Below are 23,073 nucleotides of genomic sequence, written 5' to 3' on the forward strand. Positions count from 1 at the left end.
CACCAAACAGGTGCACAAACACATCAGGATATGAAGTGGTTACTAAGAAAGTTCTGTTCCTTCCAGTGTTTCTGTGTGTGTGTGTGTCTATCACTAAAACGGTCAGTAGTCATTATCTGGGAAACCAAATGTGAGTGTTTAGATAAGATATTGTTTTTATTGTCAAGCAGCTGTAAAATGCATTCATCCTATCATGGAAGCGGTCAGAGGCACAGTGCCTGACACAGCTTACATTCAACATTCAAATTCTTGTCATAACCAGCACCAGGGTTGGGGCATTACCAGTTACCTGTAATGGGGTAACAGTAATAAGAAATTTAAATAGCAGGCAATTTTAATCTATTAGTTATACAGATGACATTTTCTCTAGAAAAATAGTGGTGACCCTATGAATTACTTAATGTGTCAAACAAAAGAATTAGCTAGATTGTTATAGCTGTAAACTATTGCAGCTAAAGGAAGCGATTCAAATAGCGGTCTGGAAATTGTACATTAAGTCTATATTCACTAAAGATCATGGATTTTACAAAGTAAAAAAATCTGACACTGATATGGATCAATTTCATTGCACTAAAATAATCTTGTGTGTTATTGCAGTTCTAAGCAGGAAGCCGGCAATCTCTAACGGTCTAATGGATTTGATTTATTATAAAGCGACCCAACCCTGCTGTTTTGTGACATACAGGTAAAATATTTTCCTCTACAAAATCATATATGTTCTTTGGCAATCTTTTAAATTAGCACACATGTTCAAAAGATGCATTTTAACTTAAATCAAGAATAAGAAATACGTATCACTGGTGTTAATGAGGCAGCAAGTGCTGACTAGCTGAAGAGTCTTCATGTTCACAGAGCTGCTATGTGGAAGTGCAGCTGGAGGAACGGGGACTTGGGGTGGGGGGTTGGTGGAAGGAAAGGGGATGCTGAAAGGCACAGAGTGGGTTTCCTCCATCATGTATTCACACTTGCAGTTGGAACTGGAAAGAATTGGTGCTCCATTTGCTTGTGTCACAGTTGAGCATGGTGCGCTCTGTGAAGGTCACGTTCCCTTCTGCGTCTATCAGGATAACTGTGTTGGTCCTGAACCGGCAGGGATAAAGGGGACACAAACAAACAAACACAAAAAATATCAAATGAATCACGATCATTTAGCAGTCCCATTTACACATTTGAGGTATTTGGCCCTTATCTAGAATGAGCAGGCAGTGGCAGAAGGTGCCTCGCTAAAGGACACTTTGATGGTGATTCTGGCATGGACTGACCCTCTGGTTTTTTGGCTACAGGACAGTCTCTGCATCCACTAATCCACCGTGGCATCACAGTGCAGTCGATTCCCTTTCATTTTCTCGCTGTGGAGGATTGATTACACTGGGGATTTTTATGTACCAAAAAGTTCTATGTTGACTATGATCCTGCGGGTTAGCACAGCCCTGTCAGTTACCTCAGAAGGAGACAAACACTGGGGAGATGGTAGAGAGAGATTTGGCGTGGGTGGAAGACACTGACCTTGTGCCATAATGAGGGGAGCGAACACACACTGCTGACAGAGCCTGGATCATGGGCTTGCTGTAACCCTCACCCTGCGTCTCCTGAACTGGATCAGGTGCGTTCCTGTTAAACAAACACACAATACACTTCTTTAGTAAGGTTCATAGTTATGTGTGTTTTGGTGCATTATTCTGTCATATTGTCAGTGTATTTTCCCTTTAACCTAATTTATTCACAATAACATAGAAACAACACCTGCACAAATGCTTTCTCAGCCAGGTTTGTACATCACACCACTTTTTGGGGCTGTTTCTGATTACAGTTCAAACTTTAAATGATAAAGGCTTGTTTGGAAAGTTTTTCTTGGCTAAAATCTCATTTTAATCTGTTTTTGAAAATATTTCAAGTGAGAAATAAGCCATGCAGTTGCTGGATCTTGTTGTGCTTTATACATAGGACAACAGCTAGTTTACCAGTTTCTTCATGAAGGCTGAGAATTTGAAGGAGTGGGAAGACTGCTAGATGTAGCTGATTCTTCAGCTCAAGTGTACTGCATGCTTATCTCTCTCAACAAAAACATAATTCAAAAATTCTTTTGCAGCTCTGTGCTCCGAGTTGCTTAATAGGGAATTGAGGTTTCACAGCCTGGGTCAAATTTTTGCTGTTTTGGCCATCATTCCTTTCAGTTATGACTACTTCTTACTAAACATCCTCTTGTTGAGATATGTTGTTATGAAGTCTAAACACAGCTTTGCAGTGGAGCACAAGGGGTGACCACACACCACAAAAACACCGCTGATCAGACAGATTTTAGACAAATCCTCAGTTTAACCCAAATACTGTATCTACACAACTTATTTTAAAGTGAAAACAATGCACATTAAACACAGAAAAAGTTGCATATGCAGAGTGCATTAAATCATTTCTATGGGTATTAATACCCTTGTAGCATAACAAATAATTATGCAAAAGTTTCTGTGTTATAAAGAGGAATCAACACTGGGTGTAGCTAAAAATTACAAGCCATCACAATAGCTCACTCAGACCCGCTATCTATAATCCCTGGCATGTTCCAAGGCCTCTGTCCAGCTCTGTGTACCCCAAATCAATCACAGTTTTAACCCCCTGTACAGCAACCAACTTCATAAAATGCCACTACGTGACTGTAGATACAAATAACTCCTACATGTTAACATTCATTACGCCACTGATGGCAATTCACATGTTTAACCCACACAATTGTTTTAAATAATCATTCGAAAAATGATTTATAAACACAAGTTTAGATGAAATTTGTTGTTATGATGTGTGAATCTACAGATTTGTGTTCAGCACTCACAGTTCCTCATTATTAAGGACGTTGAGCAGCTCTTGCACCAGTCCATCGCAGGACAGTGACTGGTCGTTCACGATGCTGGTGAACTGACGCTTGCCTTGCAGCAGTTTCCTCCATGGCGTGTCCAGCAGCGAATTACTCAAACCGTAGATTCCTGCTGAGAGGGACATGAAAAAGGACATGCAAAATATGCAGACACACAGACCAATATATAAACTAGTGAGCACAGTTAGTGACCTCATGGCACGTCACCCAATAAACAGAGCTCAAGCAACATGGAAATGTCAGGCTAACGTGAATGGGCCAATGAGATGAAATGAACGGTTTCTACAGCAACCATATTAAAAACACAGACCTGGTTTTAGATGGATGGGTTCTGGGCTGCCTCTGTTTCCATAGTAACACACAATATCTTGTTTGGCTCTACATGGGACACAATACAGATGGAAAATTAGAGATTGCATTTAGTGATGATTAAACTTTGTATGTCTAATTATGAGGGCTGTGTCAAGAGTCATAATGTGTTGACGCTCTCGAAATAAATGCAAATACAGCAAATATGATGTTCAAAGAAGCACACCTGAGGGAATCATGTAAAATGAACGCTCAGGGTGGAAGAGAATATCAATAGTGCACCATACAATATTCTTTAATGATTGATTCTTTGCAGTCCTGGAAAATAGTTATTAAGAAGCCGGTTTCATTTGTAGAGGCAATTCAAATGGGAAAATACCCAACACCGTAGTTAATTGCATAATTTAAATCTTATCCTAAAGGAACAACTGGGTGATATTAAGGCTTCAAAATACAAATTAGTGCTGCAAACACCTTTGACTACCACAAAACCATTTAGTTACGGTGTTAGATCTCTTTGCAAAGTCCTCAGTTAGAGGGAATTTATTCAGTCTGAAAAATCTATCTGACATCAAGGGCATCTATGACGGCTTTGGTACAGGAGAGTGAATAATAAATTATGACCAAATCCTTTGAACCAGTGAGGGGAATGAATTTTTTGATGTCAATTTTATGACAGCCATACCAGTGGCATCAGTCAATCTGAAATGTGGTGCAACACTGCTTCAACATCTAACTTGGAGAGTTTCCCAGTCGAGAGCTGGCAAGATAGGAACAGAATATGTTGCTGGGTTTGTAGTGCTGCAACACAATTTATTGGATAGTTTTAAGAGCCAGAATACAAATTGGGCAAAAGAAGTATAGCCCAATGATCTCTACCATACATCACCATTAACAGGTGATGTTGCCATATAACCTCTTAACAATCATATTTAAGCCGTCTGACATTTTGAACTGATCTTTGTGAAAATTACTTTTTTCCAGAAAACAGAATTCCACCTAAAAGTTGGCAATCGAGCCACAAAGACAGAACGAAGTAAGAGATTATGTGACGTAAGTAGACAAGTAACATTAGTACAAGACAATAAATATGCTTGCAAATCGCATTTTAACATGAGCGGCCTAATCAAAATCATCTCATCTGATAAGTCTGTTTGTTATCTTGTACTTCCTTTATAATTCATACCATGCCTCTTAAGGGATATTCTTTTTTTTTTTCTTTTTCAGCAAACTACCAAGTCTCACTCTCTCTCACACTTTCATTTATTACAAATGATTAGGTATACACATGTTGCCACTGTGCAGAGGCCATCCTTTTCCGTCTGTGCGAGAGCTCCTCTGTCTTGTGTACATTTCCTGAGTGTTTTGTGTCCAAGCAGCTGAGAGAGAATCCTGAAAGCCCTAGGTTGACATTACACTATCTCTCAGACAACAACAAATCAGAGATTTGATATGATATTGCTCCCAGACTTGTAGCCAAACCCAGTTAGACTGTCTGAATAAACAAACACTCTTTCTGTGTTCCTAGGGTTACTATGAGCACAGCATATTGGCCAATGTTGACACGGGTGATAGCGGCCAACCTTCATACATGCATGTACATAGCAGCCGCTCAATGGGAAACCAGATGGCACTGTACCCTGAAGGGAGACGGAAGAATCTGTAAAGCTTTTACCTGTTGTCAGTTCGGTTAGGGGCAAACGCAATGTTTAAAATACTACTTTGATATTGATATTGCGACCTGAGCTGCACAACACCCAGAGAGGCTTGGTGTCGGTGCATACACTTTGCCTGATATGCATCAAATTGAACATGGTGGTAGCTGGTGGAGGATTTCCAGAGGAGATAGCTCTATTTCTTCAATTTGAAACTGGCAAGAATATTGAAAGTCCCATCAGGTGTGCTGTGGGGTTGATTTGGGCTGAGATGAGGGAACAGCAGGAGGTCATCGCCACTGGGCAGTGGGAGAACGAGGAGGGAAGAGTCGAAAACAGGCTTTTTCAGATCTCAGTCAGAGAGGTAATCAGTATGCTGGCTGGGAGACGTTCTAATGAAGAGTCCTCTATACTGAAGCTGCAGAGCGGTTTCCCTATCGCCAGCTGTGGTGTAGTTGCCTGGAGATGGTTGGATGAGCTCTCAGCATTGTCGCTTCAGAATGTAGATGTACTGTCATGTACTCTTCATTTCCAGTCACACACATTTGAGCATCCAGACCCACACATGGAGACATAAAGCACACTGGGAAAAATCATCATTTTTATATTCTGAGATACAGTATAAAAACTATGAACTTGTTTTAATCATTATAAATAATAAACATATCCATGTGGTACCTCAATTCAGCATAAGCCACTGTGCGTGAACCCAAGCTGAACTACTAACGGCGGAATAGCATTTTATTCTTGTTTAACTTCAGTAAAGAAATCTTATCACACCTGACCTAGACAAATTAGCCAACATGAGATCAGACAGACTTTCATGGCAAGATAAATGTAGGAAAAATGTAATGGGGTTCAGATCTCCTCTCTGATATAAAATATATATAGCCAAAATCAACATTATTTAGATTTTTGTGGCAATTTTTTGGACATCTGGGTCCACTTAACCAACAATGCAGCACTACAGTATATTTTGGCTATTTACTATGAGCATCTACTGCTAATTGAGAAAATCCTGGTCTATTCTATAAAAGCGGATGTGTTTCCCTCATAGGTAACCACACTAGCTTTTGGAAGAGACAGCTATTCAGAGTTGTTCCTCATCAAAATGTTGAGAGTTCATCTACCCCTGATACTCTGGAATGTGCGTATCTGCAGCACCACTGTTTTCCTTTTTCAGCTCCAACAAGATTCTGCCAAGAACTACAACACATGGTTTGAGGCCATATAACTGAACCACTTTCTAAAGTTGTTTTTGTAAAACAGCCACACTCCGCTTGACTGAAAATGTATTAAGCGAGGCATTTCTTTGCAGGCAGACATCAGAGGAGATATTCATTAAAATTGATAATCTCTGGGCATTGACTTTAAAGCAAGAGTGACATAAAGTGGGATCAAAAACCAAAGCTATAGGAAAGTCAGATGAAATGTTGGATATGGAGCCTTGAGAGCATCAAGCACGGAATATCTGAGATCAAAATTGAAATATATACGGCATTAGCTCCACTGAGGCGAATGCTCAGTGCAATGATCTGGGACTACCACTGCTGTCACTGACCAAATCACTCGCATGTAGAACTCAACATGGTGATAGATTATTAATCAAGGAGGTATTAGTTTAACAAGCAAAACAGTTCAAAACAAGCAACTTATGAATCATGGCCAGACTGAAATGTTTGAATGCCAGCCTGCTCCTCCGGGTTGTGCATTAAGTGTACACTCTATCTCTCATATGAATCCCAATGAGGGTGATCACACACTCTTGAAAACAAGAGGAAGACAGAGAATGCCTTAAAATGGCTGGCACATCTTGTCCCCCACCGCCATCACATCATAAATCGTGTCTGGTTACAGATGAGAGAAATCCTCTAATTGTAATACAGAGCTACTCTCTATCCGCCAGATGTAGTTATTGATTCGGAAGAAACCAGACGCCTTATTTCCTCTGAGCTGCTGGACACACTAGAGTGGAAAACAAATAGGCTAGTAATGATGGTGTTTATTAAAAAGGATGTATTGTGCTTGCTTTGTGTCACTGTGTGTCATCTCTATCTACAGTGAAAGGGCTCCCAACAGACCAGCATTTGAGGGGAAGAAACATACACAGTACTTTCAAAGCACGAAGCTTTGTTCAGTGATTTCAATCCCATATGACAGGTCGGTAAAAGCGGAGGACATAAGGCATCATCGCACATAAACACACATACTGGACATACTGAAGTGGCACCTTATTCTTTCATTAAAGAGGAATGGCATTGGGGCAGTGCAACTACAACTCCTGGTCTAACAAGATCTAACAAGGATATTTGCATATCCTGATGTCTATAGTCTATAAAAAATGACAGCTGAGCCATCCACTGCTATTATGTGCATTATGGTATGATGGCGCAGAGGAAATGTTTGTTCCTATATGGTGTAGACACACGCACCATATGTGTTTTTTACACATGTCTAAACAGTGCCATGAAACTGTAGGAGTGCTTGAGACAGGTTGTTTCTACACTGTCTACACAGAAAGCAAAGCAGAGCAGCAGCAGCAGTGAGTGCTTCGTCTGTGTGTCTACACAGGAGGCATTCAGGTAGTGTTGAGCATAGGTCACCTGCGTTTTTGAAGTGTTCAGAGTCCAATCACAATAACTGTAGTTGCGTGTATGAAATGAAGAAAAATAGACCTGAAGCCTAAAAATGCATGTGACATATGAGCTGTTATGCCAGCGGTGTAGACTTTGATTAACATAGGCCTATAACTGTTCTCTTCTGTCAAACTAAAATAATTTTGCCTCAAATTTTGCTCTGGCCTCTTCTTTAAGTTTGTATTCAACATAATACCTTATTATCTCAATGAAATGTACTGAAACAAATGTACATGTCACATGTCCAGCTGGTGCTCACCCTAAAAGCCTTTTGTAACGTTAAATCCTCCTGTCTGTTTGAAAATATGAACAATAAAGTGAAAATCTAACCTAAGTAAGCTAAGCAGCCAAACAAGCTTGGGTTAGTATGATATAACAGTCTAATCTTACATGTTTCTCATCATAACTAACTAGTTCAACATTTTAATACAAAAACAATGTTTCTTTATGTTCATCTTTTCTAAATGCATTGCACATTATGTCATGTATGTAGCCAATAAGTGCTTATTCACCCTTGTTACAGGGTTTTTGATTTAAAACAAATCAGCCAGTGACGTTGTGTTTTCAGTCAACTTATGGAGCTAATGTTAGCTTAATTAGTGAGCTGCAGCTGATAAAATCTGCTGACAGTTGTCATTTCAGCTGGTAAACTCTACGGTTGCCGGCTGGAAATGAGAAGCCTGTGATGTCTATCTCTGTCTGAAATCAAGGACTCATTGTTTAAAAAGCTGCTGTAAGAAAACAGAGCAGAGCAGTAATTCATGGGGAAAGGGGCTTTGCAAATGGTCAGTTTAAGTTCTATTTCTCTAAGTTGAAAGCAATGCTAAATAATGCGGAGGAAAAGGTGTAGTAGCATAAGAAAATCCCTTTTGAGAGGAGATCCTGCTTGAGGCCATGTTACCAGGATACACAGATCATGACACCAAAATCCACAATGGAAACCGTGATTTTTTTCCCTCCCGCGGCAGGACTACGGTGTGGTAGGGGGAGTGTTGCAGCTGAACCTCTAACCTCTCTCTGGCAGAAACTGAGACCTGTCTCCATGCCAATTGTCTACAGGGGCCTCCACCATGACAGCTATCTTGGTCTGCACTGATCCCTCTTTGATTTTTTCTGTTTTCCCTAGGTTACCAAATCCAGTCAAGTCAGGCTGGTGGAGAAGATAGGGGGAAAAAAAAAACTCTCATTATTTTTTAATGCTGTCTAGATCTAAAAACCCTGAAATATGAACAGGTGTTCCCTTAGAATTTTAATGCTGGCTCTCTCTCAGTGAAGCATCTGAGATTTTCGGCTCTGCCTGTTTAGCACTCCAGAGATGAAGACGCTGCATTTGCAGTCTCATTCCGAGCTAAGAGAAGGCCAGAACACAAAGGAGCTGAATTACAACCCAATTTCAACGACTCTCAAAAAATCCCAGAGTCAAAATCCTTCAGTGTGCCAGAACGCCAATGTCTCTGGTCTCTGTAATAAAGAACCTGTCTTATAATCTGACATTCATAGGTGGCCATATTACATATTTCTTACATTACTTTGTGGAGTCAAATTCATCATGTTAAATTTCACCACACCTTTTACTCACTTGAATTCTGCTGTGATGAGGTTGAAGCCATTGTACAGGTGGCCTTCTGTTGACACCTTCTTCAGGTAGGAGTAGCTGTCCTGATCCTTGTCTGTAAGGTAGTTAGACACCAGGAAACCTGCACAATGGTAAGAGTTCAAAGAAACGCTTCTTAAATGATGCAGCCAATAAATCAGTAAAAAAAAAACCCTGCTCACACAGCTGACTCACCTCGTCCTTGTGCGTCCGGGTTGGGACGTCCTTCCATGTAGTTTGTGATTGCAGCCAGCTTGCCTCTCTTGCTGATCCCCAGCCATGATCCTCCTTCCTTACCATATTCTAGGTCCAAGCCTGGTTAATAGTGTAGTTGTGGAAGAATGTTTATTAAACCCAGCAGCAACATAAATCATACTTCAGTTGGGGGCTAAAATAAGTGTCCATAGGAATGTGGAATATCAACTATAACAATATGTCAAAAGACTCTCACATGACTTCAATGTGTGAGATGAATAATAGCTTTTGAATTTCTTTTGCACAACTCCCACATGGTCTTAATTACCAAATCATTTCCTAAAAAAATCCTAAAAGTTAAAGGCAAAGGAAGTAATAAAATATACTGAACTTGAACAAGCCTGCATGAAGATATACATGACGAATGTGATCTCCGCTAACTGTCACTAACACATAAAAATCACAAATTAAGAGATTAGAAATTAGTAAAAGTATATAAAGAAATTGAAAATAAAAACTTAAATGTCCTCTGATTGGACCGCCCTTGAGTATATGCTTTGGCAATAATAAAAAAATCTATAGATCAATAACTCTGTTGTTTTCTTTCCACATTCCTCTTCTTCACATGTCAGAAAAAAAGCAGTGCCCTGCAAGTCTACTGCACTTCCTGGTGATCAATAAAGACAGGACCACTTACACTGACAGTGACCAAGAGAGCCAAACGATCTTATTCCTCTGGAGGTGGATGGAAAGCTAGCCTGATCCCACTGGGAGCTATAGCTTACTTCCCTTTCTCGTCATGCTATGTCTCCTTCAGGGCCCTGCCTCCGCCCTCCCCCGAGTCCCGCAGATAAGGCAGAGCCATTTATTCCTGTCACATCGCATAAAAGCAGCCATCAATTAAGGGCCCACTACTGGAGTCCTGACCCCTCTATTACAGAGGGGCGAAGGAGACTGATGAACAATGAGGCTATCTCTGCGTTTCCTCCTTCAGAAGAAAAAAAAAAAAAAAAGATGATTGATTTCCTTTGCTTGGCTATAATGTGTACTGGACATCAGTCAATTAAATATAGTTTATTGTGGGTGTGGATGTCCTGTGACAGAGCGGAGGAGAATTCCATTCCGAGGTGAAGGAGACAGATTTTTCCTTGACTATTCAAAGCTATTTAGCCTTGAATAAAACTGTAGTCAAACAGCGCTAAAAAGCCAACAGCTGCTGCTTTTATAATCTCACACATAATATATTGTTGCAGAGCCACAACAGTTATGTATTAAAGTGTTCCGTTTGTCTGGATATAACCAAAAACTGTTAATATATCAGTTACAAATGTTATCTTCTGCTTGATTGTTTTGTCTACAACTTGATATGCAGCATTCTTTGCCAGATCTCAGTTGCAAAAGAGCTTTCAAACCGCAGTGGTTCAATAAAGTCAAACAAATACAAAGCCTGCGCAACATGTATTTGTGAGGTGGTGAAATGGCGAGTGGTGAGCTGGTCTGGGAAGCCTTTATATCTGGAATATAAAGACTTACCGCTGAGAATCTCACTGTTGGTCCCCCAGAAGTCTGCAGCTTTGGACGGCCTGTTGTAGAACTCATCTCTGTTTGCAGCCAAAATTAGCCTGAGGAGAGGGAGAGAGAGAGAGAGAGAGCGGCGGCGGCAAGTTGTTTTGTTATTTTTGTTCATTCAGTGTGTCGTTTTCATCCGTTGTTGATGTGAACCAATGAGGTGTTACAGAAGGCCGTCACTGGCTGCAGCAGTAAATCCATCATCAGCAGCTCATTCATCATCGTGAACACATGACACATTCCATCTACTTTATCTTCTTTCTCACCTGGCAGTTTATCACATGTTTTTTTTTTTTTTTTAAAGATTAATCTTGGGTCATGAGAACATCAGACTTTCTGTTACATCTGTTGTCTCTGTGCTTTGGATATAACATGTACACCTTCCAAATGATTGGATTGATTAACTGATTTGTTTATGTAAGTGTCCTGGATGGACACATGACAGATCATGATGTACAGCTCCAAAGATTCAAAACATTTCAGAACATTTAATTTACATGGAAGAAATGTCCTGTTATGATGGATACAGTGTTCTCTGTCTTAGCAACCAAGCCTCTCGCTAAAACAAAAACAACTTAACATATCAGCTTCTGACAACCAAAACAAATCAGGGTTTTTCCAATTGGATATTTTCAAACAAACTGTCCCTCAAATCATTGTACAAAGGGTGATGAAATACAAAATTAAATTCATCCTCGACAACACACAAGAACATTACTCTTCAGGAATATCTTTATATCTGTCTGGAAGTGTGAGTATATAAACTACTGTTAGGTAAGCACCTGAGTGCAATTTATAAATGTAGACTGTAAGTAATCAATCATGCTTTCTCAAATGTTTCTTCAACAAAATAACAATCTCTACAACAGTGAATGCAATCTGACAGTAAGTCTTTATCTTGCCTGAGATTTAGACAGGTCATCTTTATACTAATGAGTTAGTGGACTCTTTGCCAGTTGCCTGGACACGGTGTTGTAGGTTTTCAAGCTTAATAGAGGCCTCAGATGTATCCAAGTACAGTATTTTTACAAATTGATTGAGCTGGATGCAGACTGAGGATAAAAAGTTCAAGGTTACAAGGAGGAGGATGTCCTTTGATGATGACCAAAGGAAAGAGGATCAAAAGCAAAGAGACAGCCAAAGGACAAGCCATAATAAAAGTAACAGCCAGCCAGCCACTTGTGATCCAAGTTCACCAGACTCCGTGCACAGGCTGTGCCAGTATGATACATCATCTTGGTGCAATTATGCTGTTTTTGGATGTTTTACATATACTTTGAATTACTGTGACACTTTCTAGAGTATAGCACAGTGTTTTATTTTTATGAGTACCATTTCCTTTCTTTCAGACAGCCACTGGTTTTCATTAATTTTAGAACACTGTAAAAAAAAAAAAAACACAATAAAGACACTCTGGTAGAAAGTTAATCTCACAGTTGTCTCATTATGTCAAATCATCTTTGTTTAGTGTTTAAATAGAAAGAGAGAGCCCCAAATTATGACAAATATGTTATGCTGAATTTTGGAGAAATAAAATATTTCCTTTCAGTAGAACAGTGAAGCCATAAAAACATGGAGTCTTGGGTTTTTCACTCAGTGTACTGAAGCTTCAATGAAGAGTTGGAACAAGCTGATAGAGAGCATATATGATACTGTCAGACAGTATGGAAGATGATACCACCTTCTCTAAAGCCACTTAAAGGGACAAATGGATATTAAGGGGTTAAAATAAATTTCAATAACAAGTTTTGCATAATTTGACAGATTTACCTAATTTTGCAAAGCTGGCTGTGCCTGTCTCACGTCAGTAACCTTTGCAGGTGTTTTATCAAACTCTCAATCTGTGTTAATTGCCACAGCGAGGCTACAACACAAACATTTACTTCTACAAACAAGAGTGAACAGCCTGAACAAAAATGTGTTCTGATTTACAATAAATCACCATGAATGAGACTCTGTAGTCTGACAGGCTATCAGATAAGCACTGAACTATACTCTGACCTGCATTATTACTCAATGGTCCAGGGTGTCACTGAGTAATGATGCTGTTATGGTCATAGCCATTAACAACTAGAGACTCCATTGTGACCTATGTCTAGTGCAACACCAGCCATTAGTTTCTATAACACTTTATTAGCAGGTCAATATCGTCAGTTGTATGGCCAGGAAATGCAACATCAATTAATGGCTATACAGTATATCCTCACTCAGTGTATATTACCCCCTACTCACATACTACAGCAACACACATACACACAACTCTTCATCCAGCTCATCTGCCCTATTCAGCAGTTATGAAACACAGGAAACAATTATTCCATTGCTCAGGGGAAAAGATGACCTCTCACTATAGCGCCATGTGAAATTTGTAAACATGAATTGTAAAGCATTTCAGCAAAGAATCACTTTGTAGACTCATGAAATCTAAGGTCTATTCCACATGCAATGTACTAACACATTTGTACCTTTGTAAATTAAACTAATCATTGTACATTTATAGAATTAGAGATATGGATTTAAACACTGCAGAGGCAGTCCACATGCCGGAAAAGGCCAATGAAATGTATTGACCTCTACAGCAGCTGTATATTTCCTCTGAGCTTGGCAGTAGTGGTCCCCCTATTAATCTTGCAGGATGGGAACGTGGATCCTGTTAAGACAGATAAACCAAACTGACCTAATAGGGGTTGACCTCCGTACATCAAAGGCTAATGATAACGTCAAGTGTTCCCATGGCACCGTGTGAGCTACTGCTGCTGCCGAAAACAAAGCTAACACTAATGATGCTACACAAGAGAGCATCTGCTATCAGATCCTGAGGGGGAAACCACATGCAAACAGCTATGATCACAGTAACAGCCAGCTGCATCATGTAGGGGGGATATTGAGGAGCAGAGAGGTATCAAAGCTTTCTGTGACTTTTGCTGTTACTCTGTTTGCCTTTCTATTTAACACAGTGGCTTGCAGACTTGGTATTGGCATTCAAGAGTTACTATGGTCCCCATAGGATAATCCCTAATTAATTGGTGAGCCCCTGACCTTCGCATTACCGTCTGGCCAAACTTCATCCTTGATCAACCATTTGGTCAATAACAAGGTATTTTGGAAAACTAATAGCTGGGAGTGTTTCTGGGAGCCCCGGCTTTTCTCTAGAGCTACCGTTAGTCCAAAATTTCTACTTGTGCAAAAACAGTCTACAGCCATGCTAGCATGCTAGCCACGGCCATTCTTAGAGCTAAATGCTAATGGCAGCATGCTAACATGCTGATGTTAAGCAGGTAATGTTTATCACATTCACCATTTTAGCTTAACATCCAGCATGCTAACATTTGCTAATTAGCACTTAACACAAAGTATGGCAGAGGATGATGGGAAAGCCATTATATTTCATCCAGAGGGGAACATGAATGTTTGTACCAAATGTCATGGCAATCCATCCAGTAGTTGAAAAATAGAAATCCCTTGGTTCCTCATATTTATAAATGGATAAAACTGTAGAATAGAACATTTCCTTCCCTTTACTTCTTTGTTGCTGCTATAGCGTTATTTGTGTGTTTCCACCTCAGCTTAAAGCTCCAAGTGGCACACTTAACAACATTGGAACAGGATTATATAAGGAACATTGCAACATTGTCACCATATAACAGCAGAACTAGAACTGACTAGAACTGAAACTGAAAAATTTTGTTGAGACATTTCACTCAAAACCAGAATTGTCAACCTCATGTCGGTGTTAGAGGAAAAGACAGGGAATCAGGGTTCATCCTCTGGGGACCATGAATGTCTGTACAAAACTCTGTGGCAATCAGTCAAATAACTGTTGAAATATTCCAGTCTGGACCAAAGTGGTGGACCGACTGACCAACAGCTCAACATTGCCATACTTATGAAATATCAAAATCTAATTGGCAGGCTGCTATGAAACATACTGAGCGTATTCATGCTCCCAAGAGGATCAACCCATAAAGCTTCGGACACTCCATGAGCTTTACCTGTGTGCCACCGTTGGACCAAAATGTCAGCTTGCTCAGAATACATCATATTTTAATTGGCCACGAGTGACAGCCCACGAGTGACAGGATAAACATTTTCAGTCCCACCACTGCCAAGGCTCCATGAATAACAAAATTGTGAGTATGCTGTTTTTTAGTCCATTGCTTTCATCTTGTTGGATGTAATGAGCATAGTAGCCTCTATGGACTGTTGGTGGGCCTGTGGATTTTTAAATGACAGTAACTTACCTAATACAAGGTTAATAATTACAGGGCAAATATATGTATATTACAATGCTGGTTGGTTGTTTGCAGCACTGCTCCCATTCTGAGGGGCTGAAAACGTTCAAAACAAACAATGGTGCCAGCTAGAAATTGAGTTTCGAAATACAGAAATCTCAGCAGGCTGGTAATCACTGAGTCACTTGTGCTGAGCATGAACCCATTTAACCCCTGCAGATATATTCCTGTCATTTTGTGCTGAGGGAGTGTAATAATTGTGCTTAATGAAACTTTAATCTTGCCTTTCAACCCAATTTCTACTATGCTGCAGTCTTTGTGATTTACACATCACTGCAGCACAAGTAAACTACTTCTGCAACTAGCAGTCTGTGTCTGCTATATATAGCTAGCAATGATGTAACCGCATTAGGACACAGTACGTTTCACCTTTCCCCAGGTTCAGGTCTGAGTCAGTACTCATAACACACCTCTGCTGTGATCTCCTTAGGCGGGGTCAGACTCCCAGGGGGAAGGACAGAGATGGACTGTGGGCAGGTAGAGTGCTTGCTCTCGAGCTCTGGGGGATTATAATAAACTGGACTCCCGTAACTCACATTGACTGCTCATAGTGCACTGGTCTGTGCTGCCAACTCAGAAAAGTTAGCACTTACTGCTTTTGTAGGGCACATGTATGCTGCATAAAGATCTATCCAGTCCTTTAAAGAGGAAGATTTGAGCAAATGATGTGACATATATTTTACAATAATTATAATGTTGAAAGTACATCTATGACCTTGCCTGTGCAAGACTGAGGCAAATCACACCTAAAAAATCAAATGTCCCTTGGTTCCCCATATTTATAAAATAGGTAATAAAACTCCAGAGAAGTACAATATATTCTCATCCTTTGCTCCCTTGTTACAACACTTCTGTGTGTTTTGTCTCCACCTCTGCTCAAAGCTCCGAGGGGCAGGCTTGACAACCTTGGATCAAATGAAATAAGGAACAGTGCAGCACTGTCACTGCAGCAGTGATGACAAAACATGACATGCCCTTACATTAATTTTTATTTCAGTGTGGTGTTTTATCAGAAAAAAACACATCACACTGTATTACATATATTTTAGGGAGCTTCATGCTCCATCACTTCATTGAAGCTATATGATGCTAATTCTGATTGAAATACCCACATACAAATCCAGCACAGTTTTTTCCTTCTTTCTCTTTTTACAGCCGTACTGTTATCCTACATTAAAAATAAATATATATTATGAATGATTTCCTACACATTTCATAAAATGTATCTTTAGAAAAATAGCCATGGAACGTGTTTGTTAAGATAAATGGTGGGTACTTCAGGATTTTAAAGGTTAACATAAACAGAGTTTTAAAATCTGTTAAAATCTGCACAGGTGCTTTAATCTCGTTTTCACTCTACTAAAGTGTCAATAAGCAAGATATTAAATCCCTACAAGTTTTGCAGGTGTTTGGTTCTCTGATATATGTTACATTTGTAGTAGTTCTGGTTGCAACTATCACTATCAGAGTTTTGTAGGCTGTGTGATGCCAGCTCCCTTATTTGTTACGTATTCTGATTTCTTTTCTTGTAATTTGCATCTCAGCTCTAGCTAGTAGTATCCAACTATGGTTGTTAATGAATGATAACATTTCCACATGTGATGCATTTCATGATCTTTTTGTAGCATGATGTATTTTTGTGACATTGTATTTTTTCTTGCTAATCCTCTGCTTTAGCGGTTCTTCTTCCTGTGCCGCATGGCTGCTGACCAAATTAGCTTTCTTATATAGAAACATTGCATTCAGCACAGTAAGTACCATTATTTGATGAAAAGGTAATTAGTCTACCTGTAGGCATTTTTGGATGCAGGCCGGGGGTCGAACTTGAAGAAAATAATACACATGGATGTATTGTGGGGGCTTGATGACAGGGTTTCACTTAGTCCACATCTGGCTTCAAATCTGACTCATATCTGACAGAAAGAAGAAGAACAGAAGAAAGATACATAAAGCAACTGTGTTTTGGGTTTGTGTTTGAGAGTATGAGTGTCTGATGGTGATTGCAGAATTGAAGACATCTGTTATGAAACAAGATCATGACCTGAGAAGACTGAGCTGGGTGTTCAAATTGTGCAATATCTTACAGATAACAGAGATTTCTTCACTGTCAGCGATCACACAGTGTACTGTAGCTAGCCTGAGACTATTCCAAATCTTTAGAATACAAAAATACATATCAAGCACTGATTATTTCAGTAAAACATCAACTCCCAAATTATTTTAATCCTTATTTTTTTTTAATAACTTTGAAATATTAGCTTACTATATGTGCTGCAAAACAGGCAAATAAACCATCCACGTCATGCTGGGTAGCCTTGTAAACAATGTTCAGAAGTGTCGCACATAGTATCAGAGAGTTTCTATTAAATTTATCATTTTTCATTCACCATTCTTTTAAGTGTAATGAACTAACTAAGGTAATAAAATTCAGAAATAGCATGAATCACACTGTCATTCAAACTGGCATAAGTTACTGTAAACACCTAATACCACTTAATTAATTATTAGACAATTGCCATCAACTGAATGTGTTAACAGTCTAAACACTGCATTAAAAAACTGAGTGGCATTGAGGCAAGCTATCAATAATGACCTGCTTCAAGTTGACCTCGCCAATAGCTATGTGGCTAGTCACAAGCAAGTTGACTTTCCTTGCATAACAAACGACCCAGACAATGGTTAGATAATATTATAACATATAGCATTACTAACCTACTTTTGTTTCAGCATAACATGGTAACACAAGCAATAACAAGCTAACGTTAGCACTGTTACAGTCAATAACGGCACTGACAGGAAAGTAAACGAAGCAAACTTTATACTCAGTAATCTGCGTCACATTAGGTTGCAAATCTGTTCAAATAATTATTTGCCGGCTATCTTCTGAACTGTGTTGCTGTGTGGTGTTTGCTAGTTGTACTCACTGCCTCTCTCCTTTCCACTCGCTGTTGACAACCAAAAGGAAGTGTTCACATTGAGTAACCTCGATTTGTGTCTCCGGTCGTTTCATAAGCCTCTACAGCGGGTGATGCGGGTTTATTCTCTGTGCGTTTGTCGTGAATCCCGCCCACCGCGGCACTATAAATACATAAAACGAGCGCTTCTCCAGCCAGGATCTGAAGTTCTCTCTGATTGGTCAGTCAAAAACCAATATAAAGCCACCAAACTAACAACAAACCGGCGGAGTTGTATTTCCGGTTGGTTATAATTCAGTAAGAAAATAAAAACATTGACGTTGCAAACAATATGATATTTTGCTGAAATTATATAAAATAATGGCTTAGGATTGACTATTTAAGACAGGAAAAAAAATGAATAAACTGGCGTTTCTTTAGGTCAAGCTAAGGTGCATCTCAGGAAAATATGAGCCAATAGTCAATTCAAGTTTATTTGTTCTGGGCTCATAACCTACATGGTCTGAGAGCTACATAAACGTGTCCCTCTCTGAATACAGTCCCGAGATTGAAGCACAAGAAGTGCTGCATTCATTGAGGGTTGTAGGAAACAAACAAAATATATATATTTGATGCTTAACACACAGCATAGCCTACTGCTTTGAAGTATGCTCACTATCTTAAAACAGTCAAACCAAACCAATGGCTGTCTGGTTTCTTCTGCACAGATCCTCCCTTAAATACAGATATATTTTTATGTTTTCCACTCTGGTTACCACTGTCTCACTAAAACATTTACTTTGAAAAAAATACTCACTAGACGTTTTCTTGGTATTTGTGCTGACTTGACAATATCACAGTGCCAGTAAATTATTATACCACTAGATGTGGTCGAATTTAGAGAAACTGAAGACAGAACGGATGCTAAAATAAAATGAAATATAACTGATAAATATGAGTGACAAGCTCATGTTCTGTGTTTTGTGGTATTTGATTATAAGCATAAAGCTTTTTTACGCAAATAATTATAGCACTGAATGTCGGCCAAATAAGAGTAATTTGAAGTGATAATAAGAGCACATTACTTAATTAACGATTCTCCACATAAATCATTAAAAAAAATCAATCAGAAATTTCCTCCAATACTGTGCGAGTGGTGATGGGGCGGAGACAGTAGCTGTGACCGACAGCATGAGAGGGATAAAGGCTGCTCTGCCTTTCATACAAACACATCGTCGCAGGCACTAATTAGCCCTAGTACAGTAATTATTAACGAAAGCTGCTTTCGGCGCAAGTTGTAACTTTTAAATCAGAGAGGAGACTTCGGTGCGGCGCGTGGCTGGAGGGAACGTGCACACAGAAAACTGACAACTACAATCTGAGATTTGCACGGTTGTAACTGCAGCAGCCAAGTTGCAGGCAGAGCAGCGTTATTCAGCCGAGGCTTGGACTAACTGCACATCACACCGGAGTGTCTCTTCGTTGCTTCTAAGAACAAGGATGAACAAGAGAAACTGAGGTAACATCAACACAGCTTTTATTTTATTTCGCTTTTGCATTCTCGCTCAAATCCATGTGGTGTTTATCTTGCATCAAGTTTTTAGCCTGTGTCATTATAACTCAGGAGGAGAGGGAGGGTGTGACAATGTAATAACAAACACGTAATTACAGTGTAAACGGACATTGGAAAAGCCGCGAACAAAACGTTTCCTTAAAGATGAGTGAGCAGGTGCAGATGAGGTTGATTAGTGCAGACGGTGTGTTAAAGCTTTAAGATTTAAAACGCTTTTGTTAAATAGCCTACTCGGCGTTTTTAATGTGGTACGATAGGAAAAAAATAGATTTTATGTGGTGGAATGGTTTATTGCGCCAAATATATTGATAAAGTGTACTATATTCGTGTGTTTTTGTAAGCCTCGTTCGTAAATGGATGCAGTCAGAGGCAGCGAGCGTGAGCCGCAACGAGCTGTCAATCATCTCATCCTTACGAGTCCATTGTTTGGCCCCTCCTGTTTGTGAGTGAGTTACCATGGAGAGTCTTCCGGTCTCTCTCCTCTAATTACCTTATTTGGAGAATGGGCGGCTGTCAGCGGCCGGGCTGATGTTGCTGGTGTAATAGTGCTGTAAACTCGTGTCCCGAGTGAGTAACCGCCAGAATGACTGAACGCTTCAAAACAACAAGCCGAGCTCAGGTCGTTAAGAAGCCTCAAATGAAGTTCTCTGCAAGCGCTGATTAGTCCTGGTCAGCTCTTTCACACCCCGCCAGCACTAATGGCCCCGGGATGTGTGGCTGGATGCAATTAGAGTAATTAACTTTGCGCATGTGCACTTCATTTGCATTTACTTGTTCTTGAGTTTGAATGTGAGTACTAGCACACAAAACCATTGAAATCCTGAACTTACACTCCGTTGCAGGAAGCTTCTGGTTACAATTTAGTTGAATTTTGCACAGTTCATAGTCGCCATTACAGAGAATGATGTGCTTGCCATCGGTAAGGTACCCATACAAAGCTATAGCTCAGCAGTTGGACGTAGCCTTACTGCCACTGCTGAATTAATCTATTCTTAATACATCAAGATCCATTTTCAAAAAAAGACCTGGCAATATGCAGATTGAATAAACCCAATAAATAAATACATAAATAAATCATTTGTCTGATATGGTTTTTCCATTAAAAAAATATCTTCAATTATCTTGTTAAAATCCTTAAAAGTATGTCTCCTCCTTCTCCCTCATGAAATATTCCAGAATCTATAAATATGTAAATACATTTCATTTTAAAAATTTAACTGCTGGACACAAGATGTCTCCTACTTCACTGTAAAGTCTATTCTCAGTGTTTATGCACTGGAGGCTTCAAGTTTCCACATCACACTTGTGTGAGTTGAATATTGGACCAGGATTGGCTTAGAATCAGATTTTCAATGAGCACAGAGAAACTTTCCACTTTCAGCAGATGAATGTGAAAACTCTGCACATACATCATTCTGCACGGTGAAGCTCAAACATCCAACTGTAGGATCAAGAAGAAAATCATATTTTTGAGTGGAGGGGGAGTTTAAGAGACCTCACCTCCACACACCTGGCCAATTGCTGTGATGTGAGCAGGAATGTTGGATTGTTGGCCACAGCTGCCTAAATTCTGATGTCAGAAAGATGGTGGGGGGATGTTTCAGAAGCTTTTTGACCATCCAACACATACCATAGAAGAAAGGCTGTTTTATGTTACTTTTGTCAAAGTCAACAAGTACTCCAAATTGAACAGCAAAATATGTTGTTTTTCCATGTCTTCTAGGACAACACATGCTATGTATGCATTTTCTTATCAGACGCCACTATTAACAGGACGTCAAGTTTGTCTTTGCCTTCCAAAACTGTCATAAATCAATATTGGAAAATAAATCTGTTTTATTATGTGATAACACTAAGGTCTGGTTGGGTTTAGACACAAAAACAATTTGGTTAGGTTTAGGGAAATTACCACTTTAAGGTTAGGGGACCTTCGTTGTCATTATTACATTAATAAACTGTATGACATATGTTGTTTTTGGGCTGAAATGACTGATGCTGTCGCTATTTCTGGCCCCCTCACTGTGTGTATGTGAACGGTGTAGAGTGGGGTGTTGTGAAGTATGGAACAAAAAGCTAAGCAAAACCAGAAAAAGGGGTTGCAGGTGCAGGGAAAAACATCCACACAGATCACTGGGGCTACATTGGAGGGAGCACAGAGCCCAGGTGTTCCAGATTTTGTTGGCCAACCCAATCAGGAACCTTCATGATATATACACAATATGTAATTTAGAGATGAAACCGTTGCATTTTTATTGCTTCACAGCCTTGCTCAGATGTTTGATGCAGATTTGTACTTGTAAAGACACGCCACAGTGCTCGGAGTGTCAGCATGGACCTGTATATTCCATCTTTGTGTTGTTTATTACATGAATTCTTACCTGCTGCTCTCATTTACACTGAAGCAGTTTATAGGAACGTGCTCTCCTGACAGACTTTAGCCTATTGTAGGCTCATAGCTGTAAATGGTTTCATTCCAGTTATACTTACAGAGGTCTCCTCGGAGGCTTCTCTGTCAGCGCATTCTCAATTTCACTGACAAAAAAAAAAGAATACATTTTGGGCTCATTGGCAATCAGGATGCAGCTCATTTGGAACACAAAATATTTGCGACTCAAACACAGAGCAGTCTCTGGACAGAACGAAAATTTCCACACCACCTGTGACTGTGCTGAATGCTCGGTAACCAGGGATAAACAAGATGACTGCCCATGAATGTTAATGTTAAAAATCCTAATTTATCTGTATTTTGCTGGGGGTTTTTTGTATGCTGACAAAATATAACAGCTTTGTCTTGTCCTTATATATTTCATTTTTCCTGATGCAAAAAAGCACAATTGTGAAAATGCCACACACAAACACAAGTTAACAAGCTAACTAACAGCCAACAAAAGGTGGCTGCGTATTGTGACAAGCATTTTGCTATGTATATTTTTATTCTGGAGAATTTGTGGTATCTTTGTGCATTACACCAAATCTACAGGGGTCCGGTCTCTTTGAAATAGACATTGTTTTTGTCTGTGGAGCTAATTCCTATGTCACCACTTGAAGATCTTATAGGTTAAAATGTCATTTTTCTAATGGATTTGACAAGTCCTGAGGTCAGCTTCAACCTCGAGAACTTCGTGCTTTAATGTACTAATTTATAGAGAAAGACAACGCCTGAAGAAGATGTTATATTCCTAACTGTCAGCCCTGCAGCATGTAGGCAATTTGGATATGAATGTGGAAGCTGGTTACTGTCAGATCCTTTCTTTGTCTTAAGGCTGCATGAAGTGACTAGTCATGGTAGGACTGTATGGGGGCTTAGGTGTAGAATTACCAAAAGTAACCTGCTCCAAGATGGCTGCTGATTTCACACCACTGTGAAATGTTTCCCTAATTAAGAACCATGTTGAAAAAAAAAATAAAGAAGAACCCTACACAGAAGCTTGTTTTATGTGAGTGGTGAAAAGATTTTGGATTTTGGTCACATTTTTGATGGGTGATA

At 39.6% G+C, this 23,073-nt stretch overlaps 2 protein-coding genes across 7 annotated transcripts in view; one reads left to right on the plus strand and one right to left on the minus strand.

The window, feature by feature from the left end:
• Positions 1-131: 131 nt before the first annotated feature.
• tango2 (transport and golgi organization 2 homolog (Drosophila)) lies at positions 132-20,298 on the minus strand. 6 transcript variants are annotated; one of them, XM_042422427.1, is made up of 10 exons: positions 18,044-18,148; positions 16,908-17,032; positions 10,792-10,880; positions 9,259-9,378; positions 9,049-9,166; positions 3,180-3,247; positions 2,828-2,981; positions 1,507-1,611; positions 1,263-1,349; positions 990-1,080 (listed from the first exon to the last, which is right to left on the minus strand). In XM_042422427.1, the coding sequence occupies exons 2-9, from the start codon at positions 16,961-16,963 to the stop codon at positions 1,301-1,303; spliced, it is 759 nt and encodes a 252-aa protein (XP_042278361.1). In that variant the 5' UTR covers positions 16,964-17,032; positions 18,044-18,148; the 3' UTR covers positions 990-1,080; positions 1,263-1,300. The 6 variants fall into 6 exon arrangements, with proteins under 6 accessions (XP_042278357.1, XP_042278359.1, XP_042278356.1 ...); XM_042422423.1 differs by lacking the exons at positions 1,263-1,349; positions 18,044-18,148 and adding an exon at positions 20,077-20,298 and having other exon boundaries at positions 132-1,080; XM_042422425.1 differs by lacking the exon at positions 1,263-1,349 and having other exon boundaries at positions 132-1,080; positions 2,828-2,978.
• The window catches only part of arvcfb (ARVCF delta catenin family member b), a 238,434-nt gene continuing 234,579 nt past the window's right edge, over positions 19,219-23,073 (plus strand). Inside the window, exon 1 of the mRNA XM_042422420.1 lies at positions 19,219-19,532. The gene's annotated coding sequence lies outside the window, so the exon portion shown is untranslated. The remainder of the gene's footprint in view (positions 19,533-23,073) is intronic.

Source organism: Thunnus maccoyii, chromosome 9, assembly GCF_910596095.1.
Source record: "Thunnus maccoyii chromosome 9, fThuMac1.1, whole genome shotgun sequence".
NCBI classification, from domain to species: Eukaryota; Metazoa; Chordata; class Actinopteri; order Scombriformes; family Scombridae; genus Thunnus; species Thunnus maccoyii.

What these genes read in the sequence shown, in the direction of transcription:
- tango2 (XM_042422423.1), bottom strand. Translation starts at nt 16,963, where the DNA reads ATGTGTATTATTTTCTTCAAGTTCGACCCCCGGCCTGCATCCAAAAAT. An exon ending in CAACAGTGAGATTCTCAGCG is followed by an intron (nt 9,379 to 10,791) that starts GTAAGTCTTTAT and finishes ACTATTAACCAG; the next exon opens with GCTTGGACCTAGAATATGGT. An exon ending in GTCCTTAATAATGAGGAACT is followed by an intron (nt 1,612 to 2,827) that starts GTGAGTGCTGAA and finishes TTTGTTTAACAG; the next exon opens with GAACGCACCTGATCCAGTTC.